This window comes from Lepisosteus oculatus, chromosome 1 (genome assembly GCF_040954835.1).
Source record: "Lepisosteus oculatus isolate fLepOcu1 chromosome 1, fLepOcu1.hap2, whole genome shotgun sequence".
Lineage (NCBI taxonomy): Eukaryota > Metazoa > Chordata > Actinopteri > Semionotiformes > Lepisosteidae > Lepisosteus > Lepisosteus oculatus.
In genome coordinates, this window is record NC_090696.1 from 8,201,775 (window position 1) to 8,226,012 (window position 24,238).

Genomic DNA, 24,238 nt, shown 5'->3' on the forward strand with positions numbered 1-24,238 from the left:
AGAATAGATTGGAGAAAAGAAAAGATTTAGCATTTTTTCATAGGGCAGCTTGTTGCTTTATTGGAGCAATGCTCTACTGTGGTTAAATGTGAAAAGCAAAATGCACACTTTGTCCTTTGCAGCCTTATAACTTGCTGTTGATTCTTTGCATTGCAAAAAAAGTGAGATTTACAAAATGTTGGTGTGAGGACCTACTGCTATCCTCGGTCCTAAGTGGGCAAATATGCAAATTACTTTTGATTATAAGAGGGACAAATGCAAGAAAAATGTCAGGACAGTGAAATAACTCCTTTTCTCAGTCTTGTGTTATTCTCTCTTTCCTTTTACTGAGAGCACATACTGCATCTTACAACTACAGCGTGTGTAATATTTATGACACAATTGATTAAGCATACACTTGTTATTGGCTACATAAAGTATTTTCTTGTATTTTTTTTCAAAGATTGATCAGTGGATTTTTTAAATCAATACTATCTTTCTTCCAGTAGGTATTTTATAGACCACTAATAATTTTGGTGAACAGTGCATACCGCTAGGATAGTGATGTTTAGATTAAGAATCTCAAGGTCGACAAGATCTTCTCTTTTTTGTGGTAGATTGGATTCGCAATTACAGATCCATCTATTTAGTATACATGCTGGATAATGCAGCAATTTGTGGTGCTCATGCCTGAGCGCAATATACAGTACCACACTGCAGATTTTTTTTAAATTCTGTTGTTGGACTGTGTTATTTTGTAACACCACAAAGTGGGGCAGTGAGTGCTTAAAGTGTCGTCTGGAAGCATTTGGGATGTCGCCAGAAAACGCCTGGTTTTGAATCCCTGTTGAATCTCTTAAGACAATCATTTTCCAGTTATTGAATTAACTTGTATACTGTTTAGAATGTTATTAATTTTAAAATGTGAATTACAGTATGTTCAATATTAAATTGATTTAAAATGGAAGTATAGGTATTTTACAAAAACAAAATCACATGGATATATAAAAAATAGTTTATTTTATACTGTAGCTTGTTGAGAATGTAATGTGCTTCTTTCATGTTTATATACCCATTGAGATAACCTATTTTTTGTCTTAATACAAATTTCAATGACGAGTAATCAGTAATCAACTTTAAATTATGATATGAAAAATACATTTCACATACACTGTACTGTAGTTGCTTTAAAGCTCTCATATATAATATATACCTAATGTACTGTATATACAGTAGATGGTAGTGGTAGCTAAATATAAAAATGTTCAAACCTTCTTCATAATCACTTTATGCATCAAATTCTTAAACACAGTTACTTATGGTGGTTATTTTGGAAAAGCTTTGACATGCTTGTTCTTACTAAATAAAGTTTATATACTTCATAAAAAAACTATAATGTTTTTCCTTTTCTAAGAATACATTATAAGAAAACTATAAATTGCCACTATTGTTGTAAAAAGTTGTAATACTGATTTAATACTACCCAATAGGGAATATTAATATGGATGCAACGTCATGTAACTAAATGCAAATGTAAACTACATGTAAACTATGTAGTTTACATGTTGGCAACTAAAAATATCACTTTTAGATATTTTGGAAACATTTTCATGTTCATTTTAATGACTTTTATTGTCCTTACAGTGGAAATGGACAATGAAACGCTTTTAAACTGTAATGTAGGGCGTTGCACCCAAGCAGCAGTTTAGCCCAGCAGTTTAAATGGCCACCTGCTACTCAGAAGGTGAGCAGTTCAAGTCCCAGACTGACCATTGCTTTGTTTTTTTTACTTTTTTTTTACTTTTTTTTACTGGATATACAAAAAGTAGTTGAGAAAGTCTATGTTTCATCTTAATGCAAATTTGAGCTGTGAGTATTCAGAATATAATTTAACTATAATGTTAAAATGAAAACTATATTTCACACATACTTTACTATGGAAACCATAGGTATCATACTGTATATACAATATATTTATAGAATATATGATCACAATATACTATGACGTGTGCGTTACTGTTTCGGTATATCTGTGGATATGTGTGGGTGTTTTGTTTTGATTATACTATGATGTGTAATACCAGGTATACCGTTCAAGGTATCAAAATTATATTAAAAAAACAAATAAACTTTTGGTGAGTTTGCACTAGAGAAAGGGGTACCTCTTGAGAAGTCGTGTACTGCTTGCAAAGTAGCCATTTAGACCAACTTAATCAGATAGTTTTGCTTAAAGTATTCTGCCTATATGCAGCTTTTATTTAATTGAGCAGAAAGTCACCTTGCTCTTATGAGTGGCTGTGTTAGCAGATGAGTTTGTTGAACATAAACATATTAAAAGCATACTCTCAGTTCTGTTCGACTCTCCTCTCAGGGATATTATAAAAACTTAACAGTTCTGACACCTACTGTGATATTCATTCTAAACTTAACGTCTGCTTCTTTGATGGTTTTGTTATGCAAAATGTATAATTCCATATTAATAATCCATATTAAGCAGATTTAAACATGCACAGTACAGAATACACCACAAGTGCCACCTATCGATCATCTTTGGCCAGTGAATTATATAATGCAATGTGCCGTGTTACAGGTAATGGATTTGGAAGAAATACCGTGCATTCTGAGTAGCTGCATCTGTATATCTATTCTTAAGTATACCTGTGCTTAATATTTTTAGCTGTTAGACATATCGATGATTCTTCAAGTTTTGTGTTTTGTTCATTATAGATCTGTTGATTGATTCAAGCAGCAGTTATCATGTTGTACATGTTATGGCCTGAAGGCAGTGTACAGTACAGGTTATAGCCCCTATGATTGCAGTCTAATACCACTATTTAATATTACCCTATTAGTGTCATTTGAAATGTTTTTTTTATATATTTCTTATCATAAAGTTTGTATCTTGTTTCTGTGGTTTTGTATCTAGAGCAACTTGAGTACAGTAGAAGAACTGAAGTTGCTTTGAAGCCAGTAGGCATGAGAAATGTACTATATCTCCATAGCAGTAACTTTTTTGTGAAGATTTGTACAGCACAATTACATAAAAAGAGAAAGAAAAAAAATTACCAGTGAAGCATAATTGTGCTCTTTGAAGCTATTGAACTTATAATCATTAGCAGTAATGGGATGGTTGTTGCAGTTTGTCTCTGAATATGTAAATTCATAACTATTAAACCACAGAGGAAGCTGAAAGAAACATAATCACAGCTCACTTCAGATGTGTGGCTTTAATCTTTCCTCTGCTTATGTCATGATAAACACCACCTTGGGCCTGAAAGGTCAGCAGAACAGAGAAATATCTAATACGTTTGGGTTATTAATACAAAATTAGAAAAACAGTATACAGGTTTGAGGAAAGTGCCGAGGACACCATAAGTTTATGATTTGTAATAATTGAATGTAGAATGTAGGACTTCATATGGTCTTTTGTATGATATAATTATAGATTTGTTTCTTCTGTATAGTTTAAAATGTTGCTAATCTTTCTGGATGTAAATGTATTCTTTTTTCTAACAAAACACTTTCTCATGACTAAGCTGTGAGAAGTGCAATATCAATTCTCTACAGGCTACTGTGCCAGCTTTCTACTTTTAATCCTGTATAGGTTTTAAGTAGTATATAACTAAGCCAAGAGGTCATAAAATCCCATTTGGCTTGTTTGCTTCCTCGATGAGAGCAATCTCAGGAGACCCAGCAGTCTAACCAATGGGTCGCACACAGATCCCAGGTCTATTGCAGTTAAGTGGTTTGTTTCTCATTATCACATTCAGTGCCAGAGAAGCAACTCTGAGCAAATCTGTATTAAAAGTTGCTTAAGGGAACAGTTATCCCTGGGGTCAGATATGGCTTCAGACTAATGGATGCACAGATCGGATTTGTCTGACTCGGTGAAGAGAGTGATATCTCAGAGGGGCCCCCAGGCTGAAATGGTAATTCTTCACTGGCTAATGCATAAGATCTATCATTTTAAATTTTAAAAAAGAGGTTGTGTTCTCACATGAAGCAGTTAGTAAACCAGTTGACCATTCCCTGCCTACACAAAGAGCCTTCTGGTGATCTTGTTAATCCTTTCAGGCTATAACCACACTGAACCAGCGGGGTACAGTTTCATTGACTTCCAGGCTAGAGAGGAACGTTGCATGTGTGTAAGAGCATAAAGTAGAGCTGCAAAAGGGATTTTGTATTTAACATTTGTGATATTTTTTATTTGCACAGTTGCCCTACTTTATCTGTTTTAATGTCAAAGATCCAAAAGTAAAATAAAATAAAATAAAATAATTTATTTAGGCTTATAATTAATTGAGTGTTTCCCTACATAGATAAGAAAGAGAGTAAGACATCAGCATTAAGGCTTTTTCATGAGCTTTCTTTGACTGCTGTACCTGTCTTCAGTGCTCAGGGATTTGCAGACGTTCACCATTCAAAGCAGGTGCATCATCAGTGGTGTATCCATGACCTTGATACATAAATACCTGGGATGGCATGAAAATGGATTGTGCTGGATTTGCTTAATAACTCACACTCTGTGGGTCCATTCCGTGCCTAACAATTGCAGTTCTCCGTTTTGGATTTTAGTTTGTGTTGCCACCTGTGCTTGTGCCTTATAGTACTGCCCATCCATGTTTATTCTTTCTTTGATTAAAGGAGGTGATTTTAATGACAATCTAACTCTTTGAGATCATCCAAAAAGAATCTATGCATAACTGTGAATTGTACAGTAGCATAATAATGATTATAGATTGCTTTATTAGGAATAGTAGGAGTCCTCATAAAATGTTTCGAAAAGCCAAATAGTGGCTCAAATGTACATTGTATTTTTATTACCTGAATGACCTATATTAGCTGCAGCAATTTGGAATATTAGCCTTTAGAAAATGCTACCTTTCATGGGAGAGTGTGCATTAGAGGTTGAAGAAGTTGTTCTTAGTTTTTTTACTGTAGTCATGTTGCAAGATTTCAGTAAAGGCTTTTTTCATTTTGTTGCCAGCAGCATGCAAAAAGAAATTGGAAGTAGTTATTGAATTTCAATTCAACCTGTCTGTTCACATCTCTGAAAAGAAGAAAAAAATGTTTTCAGAAAAAAAAAAGAATGGGCAGAAAAAGCAAACAACGTTGTTTCTATGGAGCAAAAAATATGTCTTATAATAAATGAGTAGACACACAGGATCTTTTACCCCTCCCCAGAATGTTTTGTTATTCCAGAATACTCTGTCTCCACTAAGTAGAAATCAGTGAAAGATGAGAATGGCACACCCTTTTACAGTTCGTTGGACCTTAAAAATACAGAACTAGAGGTTAAGAAGCTAAGCCAGCGGTACTGAAGATATTAGTATCCAGAATATTTGAACTAGATAGCTTTTCCATTGCTTACAATCCTTCCTTTAAGTGGAATATAAAAGGCATTCCTTTTTTAGTATTGCATTAAATAAACGTTTGGATTATCTTCTCATTGATTTAATTAGTGTCATTGTTGGTTTTATTGTCCATCTGTTTCCTTTGTATGCCTGTGTATATTAGCACTGTATCGTATCTCCTTCCTAATTTTTGCCTGTAATTTCTTCTATAGTCCCGCTGTGATCAGCTTTGTGCTGCTTATGAAGATGCAGAACATTCCCTGCGGGGTGTTGCTCGCCCTCTTGTCTTTTCTCTAGTAAATAATGCTTTTTTACTCGATCACAGAGTCTCTTCACCCTAAAGTCACTGCAGTAATATAACGGCAAGTAATTGTTTTAACAAATAATCTTTGTTGCAAATATTGAATGAACTAAATACCTTTTTCTACTGGAAAGTGACACAGTTTAAAAAACGAAAGCTGCAAAGGTTCTGCTATTAAATATAATTCCTCATGCTACCTTGCCATTTCTGTGTTTGCCAACTAACGTTAAAACAATACTTAATGTGTTCTCTCAATGAATATTCATTTTTGCACTTCTTGTTTATAGTATTTATTCACACTTCCATGACTCCTTGTTTTTGAAGGTGAAAAATCTGCCATTGTTCTGATTTTGACTCAATATAAATGTTTTCTTCTTGTTCACATGAACAAAAACTATGTGTAGGCATGTATTACTGTCAATGTGGAGACAAATCTCAAAAGAACATCCCCACAAAAACAATAACGCTTGACAAACAGACTGCTTTTTCGGAAACCATATGAAATCTTCTTTTTGATCTAAATGTCTATTTTCACCCTGTCTAGAGTTTTATTGTGGGATAGGATAGTAAAAATAGAATATCAGTCAACAGGAAGTCCTCTTAAACACAGGAATACAAGTGTGTGTGAGTAATAATGGCACTGCATTTCTTTTTCGTTGTGGCTTTGAACTGTAAAGGTCTGCAGAAATTGGTACAATTCATTTTTCTGCAAAGAACATGCTGTTTAAAATATTATTATTAGATATATTCTATTAGACGTACAGTATATGCTTATGTTTGGACATGGTTGTGAACAGTTTGTAAAAGGCAATTTCACCCAAAGAATGGGCTATGATTCTCATGCTATAGGTAAGGCTAGAAGTCACTGAAGAAGATTTTGTTGTTACTGTATATGTTGTGCCAAGTGTGATGTGTAGTCAAATAGAGTAGATTATTTAAAAAAATTAGAAGTTGCACTGTATGTGAATATGGTCTATCTGTTTTCTTATTTGATTTCAAATTAAACATATTATTCACAATGTTATGCTAACACTTTTTTTATCTATATAAGACATCCATCCATCAAGTATGAATGTTCCTACAATTACACTGTCTTCATTATCTATTTTAAATGTTACATCTTTTTTTTATCTTCCCCGCTAACATGATGGTTGTTGAACACTTATTCAAAATAGCTGTTACAGATGGCCTTCCTTTAAGTTCTTTGCCAGCTTTACTATCCTGCTCAGTAATTGTGCTTCACTTTTCCTAATTAAACTGACAAGAAGCCGGAATTGATATCATTTAACACATTGATCTTAAGACGAGATGGATGTTCTGTGAGAATAAAAACCCTTTCTATTGTTGCAGCACTTTTTTAATTCACTTGTTGTGTGAAAAAAGCCCTTATTTGTGATTTGCTGAAAACAGAAGAACTTTTGCTCCTTATATACACTTTTGGATCCAGTTAGAAAATCTGTATTGTAATTACAGTTAAATGAATGATATAATGCCATCAATTCCTGATTTTTTTTAAGTTTTATTGTATTTTCCCAGATATCATATTTTGTCACAGGCCAGGTTGGAATAGAGACAATTGAAAGATTGTGCAGTAAAATAAAAGAAAACTCTAGTGTAGTAAAAGGTCCCTTTGAATTTGTGTATGTTCATTTTGAAACAAATACTTGCAAAGGGGAGATATGATCACTTTATTGGCCATATACAATTTCTTGTATTAGGAATATGTCTTTTCACATAACCCAACTTACTCTACATGAGACACACAGACAAGGAGAGAAGCTTGGGGTCAGTGCGCAGGGTCAGACATTTACAGGGGCGCCCCTGGAGCAGTTGGGGTGAAGGGCCTTGCTCAGGGGCCCAATGGAGTGGGATTCCTCTGCCAGCCACAGGATACGAACCTGCAACCTTCCAGCCACAGAGCCACTGCCCCGTACTGTATATGTATAAAAGATATAGTAAATACATATAAGACTTGAAACAGTTAGGAATGCAAAATACTAAAAGTAAATCACACTTTTTAAAGAAGAACAATGTGCAGTCCTAACTAAATGAAACCATAAAGAAAGTGCTAACTGGACAAAGTCATTTGGAAAGAAAGAAAATGAAGAGAAGGATTATGGGGGTGCATGCATCAAATGCCTAATGAATCCATTTGTTAAAGGGGTATGTATGAAGACAAAATACTGATGATCATGATGATGATGATGATGGTGATCATTAGTATAACTGCAGGTTTTTCACTTTGATGTTGATGAATACGAATGTAATCTCTTGGGTGCCGGATATAATTAGTAAAAATTGAAATATACGGCAAATTCAGATGTGTAGAGGAGAGCCTTTCCTATAATTTAGCTCCAGGTTTTTTAATCAGTTAATAAAGGGAAGCTGAAGCAATTGCCTCAATTTGCAATAATGTTCTGCTTCCTAATTTCCTGTTACAGCACACTTGCCCTTCCCAGGTTGAATGCCTTGCGAAGAGTCATACTGCTAACTGTGTTTAAGAGCTTCTTTTGCTTTTTGAAAAAATCTTTGTAGTATTCTTATAAATACATGATCGATTCAAATTTTAAATTTTAGTCAATGCAAAATATTTGAATGATTGAATTTAACATTATAGAATCATTGGTGCTGTGGTCTACACCTTCTGTAACACTGAGAAAAGAGGACAGAACTATAAGAATGTCTAGACAGCAAAAATTACATCTGTAGCAGCTTATCCATCTATGCTGTATGAAAGAAGCTGTTCTATAGTAAAATGTCTAGGATGCTTAGTGGTTTAAACTGCACTGCTTTCCTAGGATATACGGTTTTATACTGTAGTTTAATCAAATTAAACATAAAATACATTCTATGTATTTTAATCTAATCTTTTTGGAATAGATATGACTTATTTCACAATCACAATTTGTGTTTAATTTTTGTATTCTTAATTGAATAAAGGGTTGAACATAGTATATGTCCATATACATTTGCATATTTTTTACTTACCCTTAAATAGAGCTTAATGGTTGAGCCAGAGGAAAACTGAAGTTAGTTAAACTGTATTCTTCACTGGAATCTGAGTTCCATTCTTAACATTCGGTGAATTCAGCTGAGGATTAATACTTGTTTAATGCACAGTAGGATCTTTATCTGTAGATGATATTTAACTTTCTCTTTGCTCTCAGCCTCATTCACAACAGTATCTATTGCAGGACTCTGTATAGCAAAATGAGAGGTAGATTTCTAATATAATTAATCTCATAGTGAGCGGCACTTTATCAGCTTTACCACAGACATACCACTATGTTATGTTTTATAAATTTTGTAGAAGACATCAAGGAAGGTACTGAGTCAGCCTTGCAACAGGACTGTAAAATGTTAACTGGAAAACAGGCTACAAAATCAAGTCAGACCATTTTGTTGCTAAAGCTGTCATTTTTTTGGGAGGTATGGCAATGAAGTTGTTACTTTTGCATGATAACCAACAAACATTGTGTAAGTCAAGAAAGGGGGTGAAAATGTTAGTTTCTTGCTTTAAAAAACAAACAAACATGTTGACCCAGAGCCAGAGCCTATTTCTAATTCTTGACTGAAAACTGTAATTTCTACTGTTTTCAACAAAACAAACATAAATGTTAACCTTCTGTGCATGACGTGGATTTTTATTTGGAGCAGTGAAGATTCATGCCCATTTGAACACTGAAATGATAGTGGCAAGTGCAAAGCACTGTTGTGCTAGTGTACAGTATGTACTGTTAAGCAGAGAAAATAGATCAGATTGCACTGCTGTAATTTTTTATAGGATACACAAAGAATATGTGAAAATACAGTGCTGAAAACAAATAAAACAAAGTAAACACAAAAATGATCTATATTTCTCAACGATATACTGTAGTAATGAGACACCTCACTTAGAATAATAACGGAAAGCAACATTTGACAGAATTGTAGCGTTAATGAAAAATATCGTATACCTAAGATGCTTAAAGAAAAATATTCTAATTTGTAAAATGTATTTATTAATGTATGAGGATTTATTTAAACCCAATTTCTCTGTGCTGCCATGGAAAACAAGATAAAAATCTGCTTAACATCATTATCAATGCAGCACCGCTCTGGTGTGAAAATAAGGAGTGTAAACCACTTGTGTGGTTAGACTGCCACTTTCTGAAGGTTTTAGCTTCCATCAGGGACTGTGTCAGACTTCATTATTCCCAATCATCTCTTCTGCCTTTGGGGAATAAAAAAGACCTTGTAAACCTTGTAAATAGTATTTAATTACTATTACTTGTTGCAGATTTGCTTCTGTATGTTTGATTTTTATTATAAAGTGTTCTTTAGGGTATTTCGCTTTAATGCAGCCAATCTATGGACTAATGGGAAACAATAATGTTTATAGCTCAATAGTGCCAAATACATTTGAAGTGACAGAAAATGTTTGCCTTAAGGCTCAGCCATGAAAAACAACAACAGCAGAGAGCCAAAATGAGTTTTGTGTTTGATTTATGTTGCTCTCATATGCTTGCTTTGTTTTTTCCTCTCTAATAAAAACACCATAGTACAATATTTTCTTTACCATACTCAGATTCGATTATCATAAAGTACGAAAACTGCAACAACAATGCGTTATCTATAAAACAAAAAAATCAGTGATGGTAATATCTGTATCGGTGCTTGTGTAGTTACTACTGTACATGTATTTAAGTGACGTTACAAAACTTAAAAAATAATTTTAATTAATTTAATAAATGTACAGGAATATAGAGCAAATAAAAAATGAAGATACTATACAGTGTACAGTATGTACTTTGTGGGGGTGGTTGAGGGAGCTGACTGACATAAGCAGGATTTCTTTTGTTTCAAAACTCTGAAGAAAATAATTGAATTTGAATTTGTACTGATTACACAAATGTGCGTTTAATTACTTTTATGAGATATTTTTATCAGCATTTAAAGACCTCTTAAAGGTTCTTTGGGTGGTGCACCATTCTATATCTTATAAGAATGGTTAGGATGTTAATGCAGTACTAAAAGGTACAAGAGATGTAATGTTTCATAACACTACAAGAACTATGAAATTATTTTGGTATTTTGTTTTAATGCTGTGATCAGGAGATTTATACAATCCCCATACACTTGCACATTAAGAGAAAGCTGTGAGCATACTTTCCCTTCAATCCTCTTTGCTGGAAGAGAGGCAAGTCACTGTCACACTGAGTGAGATGAGCCAAGTAGCTGCTACAAGGGTGGTTAACGTGTGGTTGGTGGAGGGCTGCTGAGCAGAAAAGACTGGGAAGGAGAGTCAGATGTACTGTATCTTATTTATATGAAGCCGATAATTTTGTTAGGATTTGGGGATTTGTCTTCTTTCCTGTCTTTTGTTGTAAACTCCATCAATCAATGGATAGCATATGCCTCAACTCTAGACTGCAAACATCCCGATCTAACAGCATCTTAAGGCACACAATAGGCTGATTGGGGTCTTTACACAATGTGTTCCTAAGCAGTATTTTTCATGACCTCTGTGTCATTCATAGGCTTGTCTCTGAACACTAATGCTTCAGGTTAAGCAGTTCAACCTCAGACCTCTGAAGCATTTAGATTTAAACCTGAAGATCTCACATTCAAAACAAATTCATACATAGATTTATTTGTGCAATTTCTTGGAACAATTTAAAGTTGTCAGTACACATTTCATTTTGATCTTCAAATTCTATTTTCTTTTGCTGAAAGATTGCTTTGTCATTTAAAACTAAAAACAATAAAAAGACAAATCTTCCATGCTTTCAGAGCACCAGTCTTCTCAATGTATTGTACCACCATTAAAACAACTCATGTTATAAATGGAGCTTAAGAGAAATGTTACAGGCTTTTCCTATGTGTTTTTCAAACTCCATCTTCAACTGTTTTCACCGGATGCTTCTGTCTATTTATTGTGAATAATGTTTATGAGATCTGAGGATTGAACAAAAAAGGAGGAGCAAACCACTACAGGGCCTGTTCTCTAGATTTATAATAAAGGACAATTTCTTATACATTAAGTCCCTTAAGTCCATAAATTCCATTACTTCAAAGGAGTGATATTTCCCACATATATATTTGTAGAGTTTAATTGCACATAAAAAGCTAACAGAAAATAAAAAAAATGCTGACCTTAACCTGGAATTCACACGTTTTGTCCTGCTAATAACTTCTGAATTGGTTGTAGTTATGAGATTTTGCTAATACTCCGTACAAAAAGTACTCAGTGATTACCAATCAAAGTTTATTTATCAAATGCACAACAATACAGCGTGCAGGACTAATTCCTGGCAATGAAATCTCTTTTCTGTGAGCTCACCAGGGGGAAATAAAAATAAACTTCACAAAATGAAAAGTTACAGATTACTCAGCTCATTAAGGTACAGTGATGCAAGTTTCTTGTCTATTTCAATTCCCTCAAGGAGTCTTCCTCAGTGTCAGCCAAACACCAGATTTATGTCAATTTTGTTTCAGTAAACAGTTTTGCATGTGAGTCATTCATACTCTTGAATGCAGAAGCCAATTATTCAGAGTTGCCAACTGACTCTGCAATTTATATTAATTGTACTGCTTTTTTTATTTGTAGCTGCATTAAAGTTTGTCATGGTCTCGTTGTATAGTGCATGACTGTTTGTTGCTCTGCACTCTATTCTATATCTTTATACCCACTTAGAGGCATCTCCTTTCCCATCTCTTTACCCTGTAGATGCCCTGTATTTTTTTTTTATTCTGGAAATAAATTCATGATCTGTAATACTGTCCAATGTTGCAGTTCTGTTATTCATGCTGCTTGTAGATGTTTCCTCTACTTTTTCTGCTTTAGTTTCTTGTTCGCAAAGATTTCACAGCAACGAGCTCCTGCTTCTTCACCTTTGACCTGCCTCATTTAAATTGTAGGACGCCTCATTGTAATGGGAGTTTTTTTTTTCATCCTAGTGACCTTTCTCTGCTTCACTATTCAGGTCAGGGTCACAGGGCCTAGGTGAAGAAAATATTTAATTTTCATGGTAGTGTTTGATAGTTGGAAAATAACAGAAAAAAAAACAGAAGTTCCTTGGTCTGGGGTTACTGCTGTTCTACGGCTCAGGACTCTGTAAAAATATATGAATGTCTTACAAACGTATTTATTTCTTTCAGACTGGCAGAAAAGAGAAAGGGGACCCACTCAACACTGCCATCGATAAGATGACCAAAAAAACAAGGGACCTTCGAAGACAGGTACGGCAGCTGTGTTGCAGTTGTGGCCATCTTTTTATTGTGCAAAGGTGGTGGCGTGGTGGTGTGGTTTTAATTTTGTTTGTGTTACATCCCAGTGTGTGGTCCATGTGTGTATTTGTTGCTATGTTCCACACTTCCTGACCTTGATTGTTCTCCCACCCCCATTGGTCCATCATTACACCATTGTTTCCGTATGACGTCATCATCAATCGGCTTCTCGGCCAATCAGAACTCAGTTTATTCAGTATATAACTTGGTGGTTTTAGAATGAAGGGGCCTTTCGTTTGACCTTGGTCCTGCTCACTTTCTTAGCCAGCTCCATTGTTTGTTATTTTCATTTCCTTGGCACCGCTCTAGTTCCCATTCCCGGTGTGCTATTGTGTCATATTACGTACCAGTCACTCATTCACCTTAAAATAATCACTTTTGCACCAACACTTGTTATCATGCTTCCAGAACCCACCTGCAACCAAAAACTGTCCTAAATGTTACATCCCTTTACCCCTAGACACTTGGGGTCATAACAGTTTGCTTGTTAAATTTAGCTACTGTACAGCTACAGCTGTGTTGATCATTTCCAAGATCCTCAGATAAAAACATGTGTTTAAACAATTCTTACTAAAATGTAATTACTTCGTTGTACGCTTTGATTGTGTACAAACTCATAGATATCTTAAGTACTTTTCTTTATTAAACAGTACATGTTTATTTCCATGTTTGTAAGGTCTAGGGAGGTGGTAGGTTCTGACAAGGACCTCCATCTTACAAGAAATATGAAATTGTCTATAAATGTCCACAGGCAGCATTGTCTCTATGCTAATTTTTTATTTCTTCACTATTTGTGTTTTTGTTTCAACACCACAATTCTCACATGAAAAAGAACATTGTTTAAATTGTGTTACATTTACAACTTTAACGTCAGATCTTCTTATTTATTTAAATACACTTTGTCAAAGATGGACGTTTGCATTTTAGACCTACAATATGTTATGTAAAGATTGAAAAAAATGCTTTCCTGAAAGTGTTCTTTTGAAAAACATTAAATGGGTTGATGTAAGCATGCAATATATGTGAGCCACTGTAGATTGTGTTATTTATGGGTGGATAAAATCACTGTGGGTGTTATCCACAATTAAATAATTGCTCAAGGGAGGCATACACAAAGCTTTTGTGTGCATATTAAGTAGACAATTAATTATGAACAGTTACAAAGAGTAAACAAAATTGGTTAAGACTGTCACAATGGAGAATAAGCTTGTAGATGTGTATAGTGCTCATATAAGAAATACAGTACCAGACAATTTATACTGTACGTTAAGCATGTTTATTGTTGCTTATGCCAATCTGTTTTACAGTTTACAGTTTACAGTAACAAAGTTTATTGACTTTGTTAGTGACACCCGAAGAAGGTTCCACAGCCGAAACGTTTCATTTCCTTCTTCTCTTTTCAGAATGGAATAAACCTATTACTTGTTCCTTTGCAGGCTACACATGCTGACGCAGCTACACACCTGAAATATTTCTGATTTAGGGCTACTAAGAAAATATATGTGGAGAACTGTGGTTTCCAGCATATTTTCCAATAAAAAAAAAATCATTCTTCATGTTTTGGGTTGAGAATAATCCAAAAGGAAAGCAAAAGGAAAACATTGTAGACAGGGGATGCATTTTATAGGGACATGTTATTACCAATTTGAAATAATGAAAGTCAAGAGCTGCATGAATTGATTCCCACAGTTCATATGGGATATCCATCATCACACTGAAGTCATTCCTGGCTTCCTGCTCAGACTTACAAATGGTGCTTTTCAGAACTGGAGCCTAGAACTAGGGCATTGGAAAAAAATGAATTGTCTGGTATTAGTTCCAGAGGACGCACAGAAGGATGCTAATCTGCTTACAACAGGCAGTATGCTTCCTGAGCAGTACTAGGATTTACAGTTAATTTTCTGTTGTTGTTCAAGGCTGTGCAAGCAATTGCTATGCCACGGGAGTAGGAAGATGGGAATACTATTGACTGGAATGTAATGACAGCGTAGGTTATTTATTTGAACAGAGGGAATAGCCAAGCATTACCTGCTGGTCTGATACAGTAATTATGCCAGACCAAGCAAGTACATTGGTGGAGTTTGAAACTGAAGGACTTCACTGTGGATAGGAAAAAAGGCAAAACTAATAAAAATAACTCTATACTTACTAAATATAGAAGCATTCTTGCACCCCGGAAAATGTTGTTTTCTTTTCCAGTCCATTCACACATTTTGAAAATCTTAGTTTGCACAGCTTTTCACTGTTTTTGATAATGGCAAGATGCTCATTATATTTAAACAGGAAACCTTAATAATGGCATATACTGTATATTTCAGTAAAATAGTGACTGAGACCATTTGTTTACAATGTGTTCTTTGCCAGTGTTAAAAAATATAGAGCACTACAGCAGGTGGCGTTGCTATAGAAAATACTTTGTCCATCTTTTAAATACAGTTCAGAATGAAATAATGCAATAGTTATGTCTACCTGATAAATTCTCCAAAGATAAAAGAGTAAAAGAGCACTTAAACAATGCGGGCTGCGTAACTGATAGCTGTATGGATTCAGTTTGAACAACTCTGTGCAAGCACAGAGATGACAGAGCTGTTCATGATCTATACTGCTTCATAATCATAATACTTGATATCACAGAAAAGTCAACACAGTGACTCTGCTTTTTAACATGAAGGCATATAATCATAACACAGATGTTATTTTGTTAGAAAAACCAAGTATAATTGTGCTTTTATTTTCATAATCCTTTTTACATTATAACAGATGTGCACTTAGTATTGTTTATGCCTGACTGCACAGTAGTATAGACTGTTCATATATTGATTTTTCTGCAGCATGATTTTGCTAGATACAGATAGGAAACCTAATCTGCAACAACGTTATCATTCTCACTGAAGGGAGAAAAGCTTAATTTAAAAAAGAAACCCTGTCCAAGCAATCCCGAGAAGGACTGTTAACTTTTTCAGTTTATTTCAGCCTGGGTTTTTGGATAAAAAATGTCTTAAAAACCACATGCTGAATTGTAAAATTTGCAATTCTCAATGTAAACCACCTTGTTAATCAACCAATGTAACATACCAAAGCTTCCCTTGGCATTTATGAGATGCCTGTAACATCACCCTGCATGACAGTACATCAGTTAGAAACACATAGGTATCACAGATCCATTATAATTGAATGGAATTAAAATCTTTCAGTGCCCCGCTGGGCTGTAAATATCACACTGCACGTTTCCTTTGAAGTCATTTATCATGTGTCTCATTTTAGCCTGTGTTTTTCCAAGGCCTATATCATCTCTTCTTTTGCGCCCATGTACTTTGGCTAATATTTGGAAAGCAGTAAACTTCCTTGGCATGTATTATAATTAGGCGTGAAAATCAGTTTACAGATTCACAAGGCCAAGCATTTTTAATCCTCTTAAGACATTTATTTTATTATCTACCACAGTATAAATTCTCTGAGATGTTTATTATGGAGCTCCTTGTTTTTTATGGTACTCCAAAGTGGTTTAAAGGAAATGAAAAGTGTTTAATAGTCCTGATTTACTTCAAGCCAGATGCAATTTCATTTCACCAGCAATTTCAACCATCACTTTTAATTTATTCAGTGTGTAATGTTTACGGGTGCACATATGGCCCTATTTAAAAACAGATCTCTTACCTACTACCACTTACCCTGTACAAATTATCATTATATGACTTGTAAAATGATTTTTGATCCATTTACAGAATTTTCTACAGTATGTAAAAACTCAGGTTTCAGTTTTATCTTACAAGATACTTTTCGTTTAGTCACAGGTATTGGTCATTTGTATAATTTCACCAACATACTCACCTCGCTACAACCTTAAACTTTTGATTTATATGAACATTTATTAATAAATTACTTTCAGTTTTGTTTTGTTTTTCTCTCATCTGTCACATTTTGATATATTTTACACAGATCAAATTGGATTATTTAAAAATAGGATAGGATTTAAAACTTACCACACACTAACTGACAAAAGACTTTCACCAGTCCCCTGGCTTCAATGCAATCTTGTATAATGAGCTTGACGGTAGTCTGAAAGAAAACATTAAATTGACTACTAAACCTGTATTATAGAGTTCTTCTATGAAACTAGAGGTTTTTTTTTTAATTCTCCAGATTAATATACACGATACCTATTGTCATATACAATATGATTTTCTACTGTGGACATTGTAGCAGGTAAGAAATCTGTTTGTGATAAGACCATGTATGCAACAAGCTATTTCATATTCTTTTCTTTTTTCCATTTTTATTATTTAATTCACTGTATGTGATTAACCACTTCTGAACGTTTCGTAATAGTGATTACCACACTGTGCATTATAAACCACACTGCAGACTATTGCAGATACATTATTAAATATGGCCTAATCCCAACTGAGTTACATCTAGAAGATGAAAAGAATATAACAGTCAAAAGTCCTTTGTTTTCTAAAAATAGAGCTTCCGAAAATCTCTTTATGTCCTGGGGCGAATTTCAGTGAAACATATTCCCCTCTGTCCTGTCCTTGGTGTGTTGGGCAAATGAATCCTCAATACATGCTATGAAAGATGATTTTTGATACTCGAAGAAGGCTTTCACTTTATCCATTCAAGCACTGAGACACCACAACATACATAATAAAATAAAGTTTGCTGTTTAGATTAAGTACTCCATTATACACTAAAATTAAATAATTATAATTATTATTATTAATAATAAATATTAATAACCTGATTGTTATTTTGTATTTACATATCAGTTATAGTATTGCTCCACTTTTTTTGTCATTATAAAGCCCAGAAGACAGTTTACATAATACTCTGCAAGTCAATAATAAGTCAAATGGTTCAGTATGTCCTTCTTACAATTTTTTGAAACTTTTTTTTATTCAAACACATCATGCCTCAATATACAAGACTAATGAACAATACTGTATGCATTTAAAATTAATCAGTCTGTACTGTACAGCATGCCATGCTGTGAAAATTTTTTAATTTTTTAATTATTTTGAATTAGGTTTTTTTAATTATGGAGGAATGCAGGCTAGATGTCTTTAGTGCCTTTCCTCCTTTTTCAAATCACTTTCAAAATCATGTGAATAAACTGCTACAACTACATTCATAAGACATTTTTCCAATATGTCATAATAAATGTAATACGTAAAATAATGTGATGTTTTCTTAGATAAAGACATATACGTTAGGTTCTTCTTATTCCATTAGCAGACTGTTGACATCTGTAATTGTTACAATAAGAGTCAAAATAAAGTAGGAAAGTTTTGATAGTGGAAAACATTCTTTAAGTATGTAGCACAAAGTCTGGGAAACATCCCGCTACTTTTTATTCTTTTACTTTATAAGATTGGTATTTTTAACTTTATATAATCATATATATATAACTTTACTTTATAAGCATTTTAATGTTTGTAACTCAACAATATTTAAGCCTACAATTCTACAATATATTGTATACTGGATATAGTCCAGTATCCTACAATGTATCCTAAAGCACTAAGAATACCAATGTGTAACCAAGATAGCTTGTTCATATTGGGATTTTTATGCATTGCAAATTTGCTCTCTTGAATACATTTAGATTTTTTTTTTCTAATTATACCAGTGTTTCAGATCATCTCTTTTGAGCAGATAGCAGAGGTGAACAGGTTGCACAGCATTCTGTGATATTTGCATAAATATATTAGCAAGACTTGATAGCACAGAGACCTATGCTGACTAACCACAGCATGTGCCACTTTTAAAAAATGTAGTCTATTTTACTGGTACTTCTAATGCTTCTGGAGTTTTATCATATTCATTCACGTACTTGCAATATAGAAATCTGCAAATGACAAAGACAAGGACATATAATATCTCCTTTTCAATTTACAAGCCTTCATTAAGCAAGTGTCTTTTTAACATGATATGTTACTTTTAACTTAAGCTCAAATTCTAGAAACCACAGTTTCTGCTTAGATATCAGAGAATGACTATGTCCTACTGTGTGCCACTTCTACAGTATTTTCTCTTTTCCCAAGATCACATAATGCCTCCCATGCCACAACTTGATGGCTTGATTTTGTTTATAGGTATGTCTTTAAGATACTAGCATCTGTGAAAGTGCCCTCTGGGCATCCAGAAAGAAAAGGGATAAACAAAACATTAAAAAATAGCTTTTCTGTTGTTATTAACATTGATGAATAGCACTAATTGGGAAGAATAGGCTGACGGTGCTGAGCTAATATCCTTAAATGTTTTGCCTCATGCAATTAGTATTCCCCTGACACACATCCATTTAAGCTATTGGAAAAGTGCCATGTGTTCATAGCCTTGTCATCCCATTTAACAAATGGTCCTGTCAAACCATTCCTCATAGCTTCTTTTGACTGATAACTGAATTTAAGGTCTCCTCCTATAAGTACTGCATGCCAAAATATACCTGTGGCCAACATGCATCAGATAATTTTTAATCAGCCATTCATTTATGAACTACTCGTTCATCTTCAGTATTTATTTTGTAATTAAATAGTGCAGACGTAGAAAAAAAAGTAGCTTTAATGAAAACAAATCTTTGAAAAAGTATTTAATTTTTCCTTAGCACATTTTAGAAAATAACAATGTCCCGGTGCATACCGGTACTAAAACCTGAAAAGTTTATTACTGTAAGTGCAATTTATTTTCATTTTGCACCTGAAATACCATACAAATACATTGTATTATTGTATTACATTACTTCACGAGCCCAGGTTCTATAAATTCAGAGTGCACAGGGCTAAAGCTAAACTTATAAATCATATCAAAACAGGTCACCTCAGAATTGTGCATCTGTTCTTGTACCATTATATTATAACTCTAGATCAACATTAGAACAACACTGAGGACCACAGAGGCCAGATTACTGAATATTGTGACATGTTTTCATGGATCTCTTTACTAAAAATTACAAATAGTGTTTTGGACATGGCTCATGCCAGACTTGACAGCTATTGAACAATGACCTGCTTTTTACGTGTACAGTTTGTATTTCTGAAACTTGGAAGTCATCTGAAACTTCATGGTGTGTACATTGTGTATATAGAAACAATAGCTCCACCACTAGATGTGTACGTGTTCATTATAGCAACCCAGAGCCTATCCCATAAACTTAGTGTCTTCAAAATTAAATTACTAATCTGTTACAAACTGAGAATTTCCCATTCATTTTTGTCTTTAATATATATCATATCAAATTAATTTTGAAGTTGGACAGTTGCATTATTTCCTTTTTTATTTCATTCATTCTGTGATTAGCAGCAGCATTCTGGTTCCTTTCTGTCTGCCTTTTTCCTCATTTCCTATGATACACTGTAAGAAAAATATCAAAACCACATTCTTATACTCCATGTTAATGATAATTATGGATGGAAAAGACATTTTTCCATGATTGAAATGTACTGTTGCCAGTTTGCCGATACTAAATAATATTAATACTAAAATGCTGAGATATTATTGATATTAATAACTCAGCCATTGCAATAACATACAGTATATTCATTTTTTTAACTGTGTGTTTGCCTTCTGTGCTCTATCTTTTATATCTTCTTAAAAACAAGAATCTAAGTTGGAAATTTGCATACTTTTCATCACTACACATGACATTGATGAGTTTAGTACTTTGCATCAAATTAAAAGCAGTTGGCAGGAAGGTTCTTAGTAACAGTTTTCCCAGACATCTGTTTACATGTTGGAACAGGTGCTTAATCTTAAAAACACGCACTTTACCCATTAAAAAGCAAATTTGCAAAACGGATTCTAATCTCATCTTTGAAGATCATGCAGCCCTTTGCTTATCTGCAGCGGCAAAGTTATTTATCTTTCAAGCTTTGTTAACTATATGCATGGTCTTAATTATTTTATGGAGTTTTTGCTTGAATTTTAATTAGACTGTATTAAGTTTACACAGTTGCAATTTACCAGTGGTAACTCACCATCTGGATTTAAAAAACAGAGCAGGTAGTTTACAAACATCAAACTTCAATCCATCCATTATCTATAACCACTTCATCCTTCAGAGGTTGTGATGAACTAGAGCCTAAAGCAGCAGGGTGCAAAGCAGGATTACGCTCCAGACTGAGTGCCAGAGTGCATCACGGGGCACTCGTATAGGGATAATTTAGAGATGCTAATTAACCTAATAACCGGCATGCCTTTGGAATTTGGAAGGAGACCAGAGCTCTCAGTGAAAACCCATATGAACACACAGGAGAGACCCCATCCTAATTGCCTCACCACCACACCACCGATCATCACACTTCATCTCTCTAAAAGAAGACATTCTCTTAATTTGACTTTACTGTTGTAGGGGTTTTGTGCATTTACTGGGACAATTAATAATTGTAGCAGTAAGTCACAAAATGATTCTTTGATGGCTATTAGAAAACCGACCTTGCGGGATAACTCAGCAATGCACACACACGGACACTAATACACAACAATACTGTAGATTTATGAATACATAAAAAGTGCATATAAAAGAGTTACAAACCAAGAGAGACATACATTCAGTATACCATTCATTTATACCGTTTCGTAAATGAACTTTGATTACTACTTCTACACTAGATGCTCAAAGGCAAGTACATCACTCATAAGAATTAAATTGATATCAACTGGGGCTGAGGTAACAATTGAATTCTCGAGCTGTAACGCAGAGTGTTGAATACTCATCCAATCTCTGTGCATTCAGATCCCCCGTGGACACAAAGGAACAGCGACAGGCTGTTGCTGCATCCAATCGTTCCCGATGTAGAGCTAGTCCTGAATCCTGAGATTCAGCTGTGGACAGTTCTGACCGTAGTTCACTCGTTGATCATGCGAGCGTTCGCTGTGGGATACGTGACTGTCCGAGATGAGTCTGAGAATGTCCTGGGAGAGCCCCTTCTGAGCCCCGTGCTGCCTGTTTTTTCTGGAGGAACTACAGTCGTTCATTGGTTGAATGTTCTGCGGGCATTCGAGAACCACAAGGGGGTTATCCTGCCCTACCAGTTCCGGATTGGTTGATCGAGGTGGAGGATGAGTAACAATGCTCTCTGACATTAGGGCTGTAAACAACCTGGGATGAGACTCTCCCTTGGAGTCTTCCAGACAGTAAGGTGCCAGAGATAACCATTTATTAGGGTGGCTGGAGAATCTCAGCCTTGGGAGTTGTTCCTTATCAGGAAACTCTATCAGATAGAAAAACACCTCAAATGTGAACCAAATGGAATGGCCTCTTTGTGTTCAGCACCACTGAGAAGAGGGAGAGAGGGACTGGCAAGGGAGTAGCAAACTTAATTCCTGTATTATTAATAAACATGCCGCTACACTGTTATATATTTTTCTATGAGTTTCTGATTTAATGTAATATCCTAGCTTATTAAGAAATGTCAAAATATAAATTTCAGAAGATCTGCAGATTGTTGCCCTTTCTTAATAGTTTACAATTCAGGTTTTGAAAAATGACTGTGAATGTGCGTAGGACGTAGAATCCTATTTGCTGTTTTAATAAAACAGCAAATAGGATAATGTGAAATTATTGTAAATAGGATAATGTGAAATTATTGTAATTAATTACACATGGAAGTACTGTATATTTATATTGAAGATGAGCCAAAGAGATCCTACTCTAAGTCAAATAACAAGCACAAATTTCACTGTATATTTTGAGAAGTGCAGGACAGAAGGCTTTGCATGCTATGACCTTGTATTTTTATTAATAAAATTGCAATTCTGTTGCAATTATTAGTGGTGCTCTGAATTCACCAGTCACACAAATTATTAGGCCTCAACCAAACTTGAAATTGTAGTCAAACTCTCAATAACCTTGTAACTTTTAGCTAACTTTGAAGTTGGCTAGTAATCTTTTTAATACTGATTTTTCCAAAATTCCTTTATTGAAAACCAGTTTTGTGCAACAGTATAACCTGTATTCATTTGAAAAAGACAAATAATACATACACAAAAAATTGTATTTTGTACAGTGCCATCGTTTAACTAAAGGACATTCACTTTAGACTTTTTTTTTTACCTCCAACTAATTCTGTGATATCACCATTTGTTCTTCTTTGATGGATTATCCCCTTTTTAACATAATTCATCATTACTGCTTCCAGGCAATTTAGGTTTTAATTAGTCAACTTCTGTGTCTGCTGACTGGCTTAGTAATTATTATTGGTTAGGAGACATGCCTGTGCCATTCAACTGCCCTCAGTTTCCTGTCTCCTTTCTGCCTTACAGCTCTTTTCAGCTTATGGCAATGAATGATAATACAAACAAGAGAACAAATGTTGTTAAATAAGAAAGAAAGACGGTTACTACAGCAAGCACTACTCAGATTTTAAAACGCAGAGTGAACTTACACATTTCTTTAATGGTTTTCTTTCAGCTGCGAAAGGCTGTGATGGACCACATCTCTGACTCCTTCTTAGAGACAAATGTGCCCCTGCTTGTGCTCATTGAGGCAGCAAAAAGTGGCAATGAAAAGGAGGTCAAAGAGTATGCCCAAGTCTTCCGCGAGCATGCTAACAAGCTAGTCGAGGTAAGTCGTTCATTTTGTTCTATATTATAAGGAGCCAAATTATCACACCCCTCATAAATTGAGCTATGGGGAAAGATACAAAAACAATTTACCTTTTTGAATTACATTTGTAAAACAATACCTCTAACAAGTGACACAATAAAAAAATAAAGTTTTCAAATTTAATTTTTTCATTAAAAAAACATTTTGTTGCAGTTTGTTTTATTTTAAACCTCTTTATGGACAGTTTAGAAACTACAATGGTGTCATTCAAACTCCATTCTTACTAATCTAAGTTAATCACTCTAGTAAGTAAGCAATACAAAATAGGGCAGTCGTGATGCAAAAGGTTGTAAAATATAGTAAAATATCTACAGACATTCCCGTAGAGTATGGGGAATACAATGTTTTGTATGGGACATTTTACGGCTCTCATTACACAGTCTCTCTTTTGTGCAAACTCAATTACAGTGAAAAGTTCTGAAACATAAATTCTGTCAGCTTAAGATCCTATGATGCCTTGAAATATAAAAGGCCTATCATAGCCCAGTTTCATGGGTGGCTGATTTCATTTGGAGTGGTAAAGCAAAAGGTGAACATGCTGTTTGTGACCAACAGAAAGCAGACTACAGAAGGACAAGGGAGAATTCATGCACCTTTTTACAATACCCATGAAAATATTTAGTAACTCAAGCTATTTCATGTTGTAATGTCATTACCAAAGTCATAAGTGAAAAAAGTTTCGTTGTAATAAGATACTCAGTGTCCTAAACATAGTGTGCATGAACAGCCACT

General features: G+C 34.5%; 1 protein-coding gene across 4 annotated transcripts in view; it reads left to right on the top strand.

The window, feature by feature from the left end:
• Positions 1-24,238, top strand: part of ctnna2 (catenin (cadherin-associated protein), alpha 2) — a 559,287-nt gene that overhangs the window by 398,807 nt on the left and 136,242 nt on the right. For all 4 annotated transcript variants that reach the window (XM_069192244.1, XM_069192285.1, XM_069192311.1 and 1 more), the window contains 2 exons: positions 12,775-12,855; positions 23,312-23,464. In XM_069192244.1, the coding sequence (XP_069048345.1) occupies positions 12,775-12,855; positions 23,312-23,464 (234 nt within the window). The remainder of the gene's footprint in view (positions 1-12,774; positions 12,856-23,311; positions 23,465-24,238) is intronic.